Genomic DNA, 12,210 nt, shown 5'->3' with positions numbered 1-12,210 from the left:
TGTTCTGTGGCAGAAATGCTATGTGCATTGACCTTGAACTTGTTATGAGAACTTGTTTGCTTTCTGATTTACTTTTGTTTATTCTACATTTCAGAAACTAATTTTATAAGGTTACAGTTAGCACAATAAATTTATCTGCTTTTTCTTCCCAGGAGCCTAAATCCGTCACTGATGATTACTTCAGAGAAGTAAATTCACGTCGGTCCCATGAAGTAGTGTTGAAAGAGCAGGAAAAGATGTTCCTGCAAGGTGGACCAGGAGTATATAAGGTAGTGAAGACTGGGCCTTCAGGGCACAACATCAGGAGCTGCCCTAACCTTAGAGGTATCCCCATTGGAATGTTAGTTCTTGGGAACAGAGTCAAGGCATTAGGCGAGGTATGGATTCATGAAAGTGTTATTGCAGGTATCAATCAACACATTAGAGCAAATGCTGCAAATTTGATGTCTTCTCAAGCTTTTGCATAATATTATAAGAGGACATCTTATATTGGTATAATTCCTTCATTAAGAAAATTAGAAATGATGCCTTTGGGTGCTGTGACAAATCATGGAAGCTTTTATACCATGCTTACCAAATTTGGTGATCTGAAGGCTCTTACTCTGCTTCTGAGCTGAAAAATCCTATGATTCCACATGATCTATTGCTTTGATTTGATTTGCTTCTGTGTATTCTACACTTAAGAAACTAATTTTCTTTGCTGATTATAACTCTTGTTTATTGGATTGACTTTGCAAATTAATTATAAAAAATACATTTTTATTCCTGTATCTCTCAAATTGCTGCAGAAATTTTGGTAAATATATTCTGACTGCTCCTTTTATAATTTGAAAGCCAAAACTAAGCATCTAAATTGTGTTACGTTAGATTTTACTGAAATTATTGTATTTCACAGAATCTAACAATTTTGCGTGTGTAATTTAAATGTCAAATTTATTCTAAATTTAGTAGTTGTAGTGAGTGTTAAGTGAAAACTATAATTCACGCATTTTGAATCCTGTAGTTACACTCAATAAATCTTTATCGCGGATCCTTATTTATGAACGATGGTTTTTAAAGAAATATTCAAGAATGATACATTCATGAGAAATAATTCTAACAGACCTTTTTCTTAATAGAAGTCTGTTGGGCTGGAATTTGCTGAAAATATCATGGCATGTGAATAGCACCACTTTTGAATGTTTGTTGATGCACAATTGGCTAGTAACTTGTGACAAGGAAAAGGTACCTTGTGAATTACAAATGGTGAAAGCAGTGTCCATATTTGTTTTTCATGATATTAGTGAAGGTGCTGCATTTGCTTCCTTAATTGTCCACTACCTTCACCATGTAGTTACTACTATTAATAATAAGTACTCTTCGATGAAAATAATCTTTGATGAAAACAGAAAATGCTTATCTATTCAGGTCAGGCAGCATCTATGGGAAGAAATGGAGTTAATGCTTCAAGTCGATGACCTATCAGAACTGAACAAACATAGAAATGATAGACACACAAAACATTTAAACAATCGAAGCTATGCAGAGTTCTCTTGTTAACTGAAATGGGACTAAAATGTCAATCGTGTATAATAATTGTTAATGACTACCAATGATTGTCACTTAATTTTTAAAATTGAGTAACTTATCCATGGTTGTGTGCATGGTACAGTGTCCTTCAGTTGAAGTATTGAAGCGTCACAAAATTTAAATTCTTAATTTACGCTTTGTTTCTTTTGTCTTTGGGCTGGATGTTTGTCTGCACTTGGGGGTGGAGAGTGAGGGGGTGGTGGTGGTGAGGGGCGTACTATAGGTCAAATGGCAAACCCACCACTTTGCTAATAATGACCAAAAATATGGAAGGTGGGAAATCAGCAGCCTACTGTATGCAAATAAGTAATTGCAGGCTGCTTGAGCTCGTTCAAAGTTCATTTAACCCTGATATTACACTATCCAGTAAAAAATGAGGTCTGCAGATGCTGGAGATCACAGCTGCAAATGTGTTGCTGGTCAAAGCACAGCAGGTTAGGCAGCATCTCAGGAATAGAGAATTCGACGTTTTGAGCATAAGCCCTTCATCAGGAATCCTGATGAAGGGCTTATGCTCGAAACGTCGAATTCTCTATTCCTGAGATGCTGCCTAACCTGCTGTGCTTTGACCAGCAACACATTTGCAGCAGCGATTACACTATCCAGGCCATAAAATGGTTGGAGTGAGGAGGCGAACTAGAGTAGGTATTCTGTTTTTCACAAGATGCTTAAAACGGTAGAAGATTGTGGACACTATCATCATTTCGGAGGTGGGACGGTGTGATATTGTGGGGGTGGGACGGTGTGATGTTGTAGGGGTGGGATGCCCTTTTCCCATTGAAGACACCCATCCACTCAATTTGTCCATGCACACCTATAATAAGAATCTATAATCACCCCTTGATCCCCACCCTTCACTTCCCTAAGTTGTCAAATCCATCCTGCCCAAAGCATTCCAATCCCCAACTGCATTAGGTTTCCTTCATGGATCTGCGTGCAATCCTGCAACTCCCACTATGGAATTCTGTCAGGTGTTGCTCAAATGTTCTTCCAGACATCCCCTCCTACCCACTGTACATTTCTGTTTCCTGTCTCTCATTTCTTCCTTTCATTTCTCAGCACCTAAATTGATAGTGAATTTGTCCTCATTTTCAGTCCTTCCTCCATTTATTTCTCCATATTTTTTAATGAACCTGTTCAGAATGTTTTGATATATCTTTGGAGCATATGGGACTTGAGGTAGGGACACTAACACTGCACCACAAGAGACCCTTTGTTTAATCAACCTAGTTAGATGTGTTATTGTACAGTTCAGAAGCAGGTGGGACTTCAACCTGTGCCTTCTACCATTCTGTTTATTTCTTAGTCCTTTATTCTAATTGGTTGAGACAATATTGGTTCCATCATCCACTCAAAGTCCTGGATGCCATGTTGTCCTCCACCTAGTATTAGCTCCTTCCATCAATTTGCAAGTTAAACTCATTTCAAGCAAAAGGTGAGAGGAAAACATGAACTGTTCATGATGCCATGTGTATCCCTGCTCCAGCAAATTCCAGCCTTTTATGTTTAAAATCAGAATGGCATTTTAGCAGTCAGTAGTTAAAAATTCAGAAATTCAATAGGCTATCATATTCCAACTTTGTTTCCTAAGTATTCAGCATTTTAATTTACACCACAGTGTAATAATCTTTAGGCTATAAAGGACCTTTCCAAGCTAAGGCATTTTAAATTGAGATGTAAAATATTTAAACAGTCTGAACTCTGCAGACATCCAAATTCTATTGTTAAATATGGAGCAAGACAAAAGTGTTGTTTGTATAATAGGTGGCAAATCACGAGGGCATATGGATCCAGCTAGATAAGAACACCATGGTGGAATTCTGTGAAAGCGGTGAAGGTGAGGCCTGGTCCTTAGCCAGAGACCGAGGTGGTAACCAATACCTCAGACACGAAGAGGGTAGGTGCTCATTATTCAGTTAATCACTCTGTGCCAAAATAATTCTGTCCTCAGTAGTATTTTCAAAACATATTAAAAGTTGAAAGCTAAAGCTGATTATTTGTGATCCTACATACAAAAGTATAAATTGAATCTCTCAGAATGCCACTTGAAATAACAATTCCATTAAAATTATTTCTTTATTTGCATTATTAATTCGCACTTTACAGCCTATAGTCTTGCATGACTTTTTCTGTGGGGAAGACTTTATTCCTTTATGATGTACTTGTACTAGAGTTTTCTTCTTATTTCTCACCAGTATCTTGTAGCTGCCTCTGTCTGCAGTCTGGTGATAAGTATTTAATCTGCAGAGCTCATCTTCCAAAAACAGCTATCGAACAATTGTTATTCAATTCCCCTTTAGTTGTGCCCAACCTTTGCTGGTAATGCACCAGCATTGCCACTATTTTGAGGAGCATCAGTGGTGATCTTCCTTTAGCTGTGAGAATCCGTGCAGGAACACTTTATGCCTATTCAGTGAGTCACTTAATAAAGAAAGATGTTGTGACTGGGAGAGGCAGGCTGTGGTTGAAAGATCTGCTCGGTTAAAGTTATCTATGGTGTAATCTGTCAGTGTCTTGGGCAGAGATTTGTTTTAGGAAAATCCAATATTTTCGACCTTAACATATCTGTACAGTGTCTTTTTTATTTTGGTAAGAGTTGGCTGAAAGCATCAAAATACTAAGTAGTTCCAAAAACTAGTCTTTCAAAATGTCAGGTGAAGGCAGCAGAACCATCCATTGTGACACTTATCAAGTCCTGGTAAGAGCTTCCCAGGGGTGCCTTCACTGATCATTGAATCCTGCTTCTGTCCAGAAGAGCACATAAAACAGAATTAAACAAAGTCTCGTAGGGAGACATGTTTAGGGCAGGTAGCCTTGGAAACTAGCTCTGCAATTCATAACTTAGTACATAAATGTCAACAGAATGGAGGCTACAAAAGGTAGATTTATTTTCTTAGGTAGCAAGCATTCCTCCATATTTATTGCTCTCTACTAGGTGAAGTGATATAATGTGTTTACCGTTTTTGGAATGTGTTTGTAAGAAGTATATAAAGAAAGATCTTAGCTTGAAGGATGTTTTTACACTCAGGAATTTGATAAAGTTCAAGCTTGCTACCTTCTAGTGTATCTTAGAGATGAGATAAGTTACCAAGAGTGAAACGTAATTCACAATATTGTTGTTAGGTTTCAATTTCAGAGCTCCTTCCCAATGTGAACTCACCTACTGGCCCATTAAAGCTGTTCAAAAATCTCATACTAAAATGAGACATCTGTTCTGTCAAAAGCCTTGGACTCGAAAACATACTCTGAAAAGAATATTCCATTGCTATATGATAGTTGTTCTTTTCCCCTTTTTGCTCAGCACCCCTCTGGCAGGTATTCAGGATTAATTGTAACACAGAAACTGTCATTCCTTTATTCCAGTATAATCCCAAATATTTATGTAAGCATTTTGCACTTCAATTTCCAAGCAATACAGCAGAAAACCGCAGTTTTAAAACCATGATTACACCTAGTAAATTTTGACCCCAGTGCAAATGTTACTTTTATTAAGCTGCCCTAACTTAGTTTACAATCTTGCCAAAAATTGCTTAAAATAATTTTCTTTGACAGAACAAGCACTGCTGGATCAAGCACCTCAAACACCACCACCTAGTCCTTTCATAGCTCCTGCTTTCAACAGGAGCGCAAGTGGAAACAATACTCAAGGATTTGACTACAGTCTTGCAAATGCCAAAGGTATATGAAAATTATCATGTATTTAGTTAGAGGGGATCCACATACTGTAAATATTGCCCTGTTTTGTTTTGTTGCTTTATTAGAGTCAGTCTGTTCTGTATTTCTCTCCTTTTCTAATTGGAATTATTTGGTTCATAAATAAAAGAAATAGAATTCAGTTTCTGAAATAGCATTTATAGTAATGTTTGTTGGCAGAAATCCTTTAAGCTCTGGAATTTCCTCCCTAAACCCATTTGTCTCTCTAATTCTGTGATCTTGAAGATGTTAAGTCAAAAGTACTCAAGAGATATACAGCATAGAAACAAACCCTTCGGTTCAACTCATCCATGCTTATCAGGTATCCTAAGCTGATCTCATCCCATGTGTCAGCATTTTCGTCATATCTCTCTTAACCCTTCCTACTGATGTACCCTTCCAGATGTTTTTTAAATGTTGTAATTGTATCTGCCACCACCACTTCCTCTGGTAGCTCATCAAATGCATGCACCACCCACTGCATGAAAAGTTTGCCCTTAAGTCCCTTTTAAATCTTTCCCCTCTCATTAAACATATGGCCTCTAAGTTTTGGATTTGACTACCCTGGGGAAAATGACCTTGACTATTTACCCTCTCCAAGCCCCTCATGATTTTATCAACCCCTATGAGGTCATCCCTTAGCTTCCGACACTCAATGGAAGATAGCCCCAGCCTATTCCGCCTCTCCCTATAGTTCAAACCCTCCAATCCTGGAAATATCGTTGTAAATCTTTTCTGAACCCTTTCAAGTTTAACAACATCCATCCTACAAGCAGAGGGACGAGAATTAAACTCCATATGCCAAAAGAGGCCTCACCAATGTACTGTACAGTTGCAACATGACCTCCAACTCCTGTACACTGACCAGTGAAGGCAAGCATGCCAAACGCTGCCTTCACCACTCTGTCTACCTGCAACTCCACTTTTCATGAACTATGCATCTGCACCCAGGTCCCTCTGTACGGCAACACTTTGTCAAAATCTAAATGCTTCTTTAACTCTAAAGCCTCTGATCAAGTTGTTGATTGTCTCCTCATCTTTCTCCCCATGCAACTTTGTGCTATTTTGTTTTATAATGCTTCCTGAAAGAGAGAAGGCTGTTCTAGATCTGGTCATGTGCAGCAGGCTGATTAATTACCTCAAAGTGAAAGTATCCCTATATAGTTCTTAATAGGGTTCAATAGGTTTCTTCAAACAGATCAAAGTAGGTTATTTTCTGTGTGCACAGAATAATGTAGTCATATGCATTTTGGAGACCTGTTGTTGTCATGCACAATGGTGTTAGCTTTCCAAACTAAAAGATTGAAGGCAATCTATTATACCTGTATTTAATTTGGACCCTGGGTGAGAGGCATCTTTGCCATTAGAATGAATGATAGCAAGTTGGAGAAAACTGAAGGTACAAACACTTCTGTTTTATGTTGGTTCTGATTGGAGACATCATCACACATCATTTTGTTTAAGTTATACTAATTTGGAAGTGCATGCACCATTTCCAGTGATAAGATATGCGTACTTGAACTAATTAATGCTGAAAATGAAAATCTACTCTCTTTTCTTGGTACAGGAAATTGCTTGGCATGAGTACATGAAAGAGTCTTTCTAGTCCAGGTTTACTTGCATTCCTTTCAAAAGTGCATCCCAAAACTCACTAGCAATTTTCAAAGCAAATGTTGATAATTCTGTGATGCCTTGTTTCTATACATTGGCTTTGAGTCATATTATTGTATGCTGTAGTTCATTATTTCTTCTTCACTCTAGTTGCTTCCATTTTGTGTTAAAACAACAGTTTATAAACTTGTGTTAAAAAGCTTTTGTGTTAATTGTATCCCAAACTTTTCTCTTAAAGATGAAATCACTGCAGACCTTGGCATAGGATCATTCAATGAGCCTGGTAAGTGTAGGGTATTATGATGGGGAATATTATGGAGTATTCATTTGCTTTTCACTATTTGAATAAAGGTAGGAAGGAATATTAATCTTTAATAACTATGGCAAGATAATGTCTTCCATTCTTCTTCCAAAATAAAACTTGTTTTATTTTCCTAATTCAATGGAATCTGTTGAGCTTCATTTGCCCAGTAACTTTGTAAAATTGGAGTATTATGAGTTCAAAACTGAATTTAAATTTGAATAATGTAGTTTACAGGACCATTCTTGCAATTTTGATTCAGTTTGCATCCAAATAAAATTTTTTTGGAAGATTCCAAATTTTAAGTTGGTTCTGGTGACATGTTTGAGGAATCTAATTATTTTGTCTGCTATGTTCTTTGTTGGTTGACTTCCAGAATTACTGGACTGTCATGTAAAGGTTCTATCTTTGTTTGTTTTCTACGTATAGAAGATATCTTAAGCACACCATGATTCAATAAACTCATTTTATATTCATCATGACTTGATTGTTTTAGTTATGTGTATAATGTCAAGCTTTATAGTAACGTTTTGCACATTAGCATGCTGCCCATCGCACTTTTTTTTTAGCTGATCTCCTTTGTCTAGTTCATAACCTTAACACCGTCCCTGGAAAGCAAGGACCTCAACTGACTTATTTTCAGACCAAGTAGAGATCTAAAGTTAACACTTATGAGCTTAGCAAGAGAAGCAGGAAGTAGATTGGTAACATTAAGTGGATTATTTAATTTTCTCTGTGTTTTGTAGAAAAGCACTGAGCATCAGATTAACACTTCCTCCTGTGTGGTATGATTTAAGTTCAGGCTATTAAGATCTTAATGGAACCTGAAAACCCACTACTTCTACCATCTTGCAGTTGGACATCGATTATTCACTGAACTCATTCTCAATCAGGCATTTTATCTCTAGGATCAAATTAACCTTCATACCTGTTGTAGTGTTTTCCCAGATTGAGCACCTTGAAATTTCTCAAAATGACTTCCTGTTTGAGTTCTTTTTGAGGAATGGAAAATGAGGAACCTCTGTCACACCAACATCCAGTAATCATAAGGAGCTTGTGGTGGAGACCACTGGGCTAAAACACAGAGTCACCATACAGCATCTTCTGATACACCTGTTTTTTTTTAAATCTTTTAATTAATCTAAAACAGTCAGGGCAAGGTCAGGTTGTGGATTCTGCACGATTGCCATTAATCTCATCTTTTGAGACTTTAACCCAAATGACATAGGTAGTAGAGATCAAATTGTCAAGTTATTTTGCAGCCTTTGAGTTACTTCGAAGCCAGAAGTTAACTGTTAAGACTTTTGCACAATCTCTTTAGAAGCTGATCACAGCAAAATCTTTTTAAGCCCCTGTGTATGTTACAGCTGATGCTTAGACCAGGGACTCAAAAGTTATTATTATATACTCAGGCTGCAGGATTCTTCAAAGTAGTCCATGTATTTACATTGCAGAGGGTGACTTGCACTAGAGTTATTTTGTAAATTAAACCAAGGTCGCTGAGAAGTTAGATTTCCTTTGTAAATTCAACTATGACACTATAGGAGAACATTTTATATCTAGTCTTTTATTCTGCAGAAGTAATCCGAGGTTCTCTGTTCACATTCTGTTATTGTATCTACTTGGAGCTGCACTTTCAAACATAATCTTTGTTTCTGTTTCTTAAGTTTGAAGTATACAACCGTCAGAATATGCCTCCAGGATGATTGCTTTCATATTTGCAACTCATCCACAGTTTTGGAAAAATTGAAATACACATGTACAGTGAACATCCAAGGCAACAAATAATGTTTTCTAATTTTCTGTCTTCCTCTTTACTACCCATTCTCTTTACCCCCCCCCCCCCCCCCCACACACCGCGCACACACACACACACACACACACACACACACACACACACAAATGAGTACGAATAGGGATAACTTTTTGTGTAAAGAGCCACTTTGTTTCCTAAAAGCATAAAAAATAGGAGCAGCCATCCAGCCACTGAATCTGCTTCGACATTTGATATAATCATGGCTGGTTATCCGATTCAGTACCCTGTTCTAGCTTTCTCCACATTTTTTGATCTTGCTAGTCCTAACATCTACATCTAGCTCCTTCTAGAATACGTTCAATGTTTCGGCCTCAGCTGCTTTCTGTGGCGGGGGATTCCACAGGCTTGCCACTCTCTGGGGGAAGAAGTTTTTCCTCATCTCAATTCAGAGGCCTATCCATAACCATAGCCTGTTATTCCTCTTTGTGGATATCCTGCTCAGCAGGAACAACCTTCCTGTGTTTCCCCAGTCTAGGCCTGTTCAAATTTTATAGGTTTGTTTCCCTCCTGTTTGTTTCTTTCCTCCAGTAATATATTCCTAACTGATCCAATTTCTTTCTTTATGTGTCAGCCCTGCCATCTCTGGTTTACTCATGTGAATGATTCCTATGTTGCACTCCCTCCATAACCAGATCATCCTTCCTCAGGTGCAGAGACCAAGATTGTGTACAGTACTCCAGGTGTGATCGCAACATTGTACATAATTTCAGGAAGATATCCCTGCTTTTTTACGAATTCTCTTACTATGAAAATCAGCATCGCATTTGTGTTCACTGCTTGTTGTATCTGCCTACTTACTTTCAGAAACTGGTATAAAGGTCTCATTGCACTTCCCTCTTTTCCAATCTATTGCCATTCAAATAATTTATCTTCCTGTTTTTGCTGTTATAGTAGATAACCTCATATTTACCCATGTTACACTTCATCTGCTATACAGTTGCCCAGTCACTCAACTTGTCCAAATCTCACTGAAGTATCTGCATTCTCCTTGCAGGTTACACTCATACCAAGCTTTCTCAAATTGTCTTAACGTAGGGATCATATTTTGGTTTTTCACTACGAGCATTGCATTTCTCAGCAATTTAAGGAAAGCTGTATTTTGTATATCATACAGCTTTCTATCATATAGTTATCTGTTTTCTAGCTTTGGGAATTGTCCTCTCCAGCAGACTACTTGTGATTTCAGATTGGTGTCATCTCTGTGAAATTGTGTGTGCAGATGGGCTTTTGCTGTCTGGCCTTAATTGTCATTCAAAAGCTGCTTGAAACCCATATGGTGGAATATGTTCTGTCTGTAGGTGCCATGCTGACTATAGAAATTTCATGACGACAAATTAAAACTGAGCATTGAGATACCACAATGTTGGGTTAAAAAGCGAGTTCAGTGCTTGGATCATTAGTTAAGTTCCTGTCTCTCTTTTCCAGCATATATTGAAAAATATTCTGATTCAGGTGCTAGCAGCCTGCCAAATTGATGTTCATATTTCAATTGGAATCTCCTGTTAAAGTATCACAGTTGATTGAAGATGACATGAGCATTCCGTATTACTCAGCAAGATTAGCTATAAATATTTAAGACACAGGAGAAGGACTGTATACAGTAAGACAGTATCAGTGAAATCCCTGACCCCCGAAACATTGTGAAGTATTGAGTCATGAAATGAAATGCAGAAAAGGGTAAATGGTATATTTTGCTAAGAAAAACGACATTGAACATAAGCAATGGACAAGTGTAAAGTGGAAGTTGAAGAATAGATCCTATATAAAATTCAGGGTCTTGTTACTTTTCGGAGGAGATTCTGAGAACACAAAAGCAAAGAAGTAATTGAATCTTCAGAAAAATCTCGTTCAGCCTCAATTGGAGTATCATATCCAATTCAGGGCACTGCACTTTAGGAAGGACATGAAGGCTTCAGAACAGGCTGAGAAAAGATTTAGGAAGACTGTTCTGGGATGAACTTCAGTTACGTGGATAAATTGTCCAAGTTGGAACTCTCTTCTTTGCGGAATAAGATATAGAGTCATGTAGAACAGACACTGACCCTTGGGTCTAACCAGTCCATGTTGACCATAATCCCAAACTAAACTAGTTCCATATCCTCTAAACACTTCCTATTCATGTACTTACCTAAATGTATTTTTAACGTTGTAACTGTAACCACATCCACTACTTCCTCTGGAAGTTCATTCCACATGCAAACCACTCTGTAAAAAGAAAAGAAAATTGCCTCTCATGCCTTTCTAAACTTTTTCTCCTCTTTCCTTTAAAATATGTCCCCTAGTCTTGAAATCCTCACCTGCTATTCACTTTAACTATACACTCCATTATTTTATAAACCTCTGTAATGTCACCCCTCAACATCCAATGCTCCATTGAAAGAAGTCCCAGCTTATCCAGTCTCTCCTCCGTTCCCAGAAATATACTGATAAATCTCTGCTGAACCCCCTCCAGCTTAATAATATCCTCCCTACAACAGGATGATCAGAATTGACACAGAAGAGGCCTCACCAATTTCCAATGTAACTTCAACGTGATGTCCTAACTCCTTTTACTCAATGAATTCAAGCATGCTAAATGCCTTCTTAACCACTTTATCTATATGTAATGCAAACATCAACGAATTGTGTACCTGAACCCCTAGGTGTCTCTGTTCTACAACACTTCCCAAGGCCCTGCTTTTAATTATGTAAGTCTTGTCTTTTTGTTTTACCAAAATGCAATACCTTACATTTATCAAAGTTAATCTCTCTTTGTCGCTTTTCACTCCATTGATCCAATTAATCTCTTTGTAATTTTAGATAGCCTTCTACAGTGTCCACTGTACCTCCAATCTTGGTGTCATGTGCAAATTTACTAACTGTGCTTTCTATATTCTCATCTAAACCATTTATAAAAGTGACAAACAAAAGTGGACCCAGCACTAATCCCTGTGAAACGCTGCTGATCACAGGTCTCCATGCTGAAAAGCAACCTTCCACCATCACACTCTCCTGTCGTTAAGCCAGTTTTGTGTCCAGTTGGAAAGCTCACTCTGAATCCCATGTGAACTATCTTTATGAATTAATCGACCATGTAGAACCTTGTGAAAGGCTTTACTGAAGTCCAAATAAACAATGTCTCCTGCTCTGCCCTCATCAATCTTCCTCAAAAAAACTAAATCATGTTTGTGAGACACTTTTCCCTCACACAAAACCATGCTGACTATCCCTAATCATTCCT

The 12,210-nt window shown here is 37.8% G+C and overlaps 1 protein-coding gene across 10 annotated transcripts in view; it reads left to right on the top strand.

Annotated features, from left to right (window-relative positions):
• Nucleotides 1-12,210, top strand: part of mycbp2 (MYC binding protein 2) — a 245,305-nt gene that overhangs the window by 169,047 nt on the left and 64,048 nt on the right. For 9 of the 10 annotated variants that reach the window (XM_060825911.1, XM_060825914.1, XM_060825918.1 and 6 more), the window contains 4 exons: nucleotides 153-377; nucleotides 3,334-3,466; nucleotides 5,122-5,247; nucleotides 7,112-7,156. In XM_060825911.1, the coding sequence (XP_060681894.1) occupies nucleotides 153-377; nucleotides 3,334-3,466; nucleotides 5,122-5,247; nucleotides 7,112-7,156 (529 nt within the window). The remainder of the gene's footprint in view (nucleotides 1-152; nucleotides 378-3,333; nucleotides 3,467-5,121; nucleotides 5,248-7,111; nucleotides 7,157-12,210) is intronic. The other variant, XM_060825913.1, reaches the window with a different exon arrangement.

Source organism: Hemiscyllium ocellatum, chromosome 6 (assembly GCF_020745735.1).
Source record: "Hemiscyllium ocellatum isolate sHemOce1 chromosome 6, sHemOce1.pat.X.cur, whole genome shotgun sequence".
Classification (NCBI taxonomy): Eukaryota; Metazoa; Chordata; class Chondrichthyes; order Orectolobiformes; family Hemiscylliidae; genus Hemiscyllium; species Hemiscyllium ocellatum.
The sequence above is the reverse complement of the archived record's forward strand: the minus strand, read 5'-3'. Positions and strand labels throughout refer to the sequence as shown.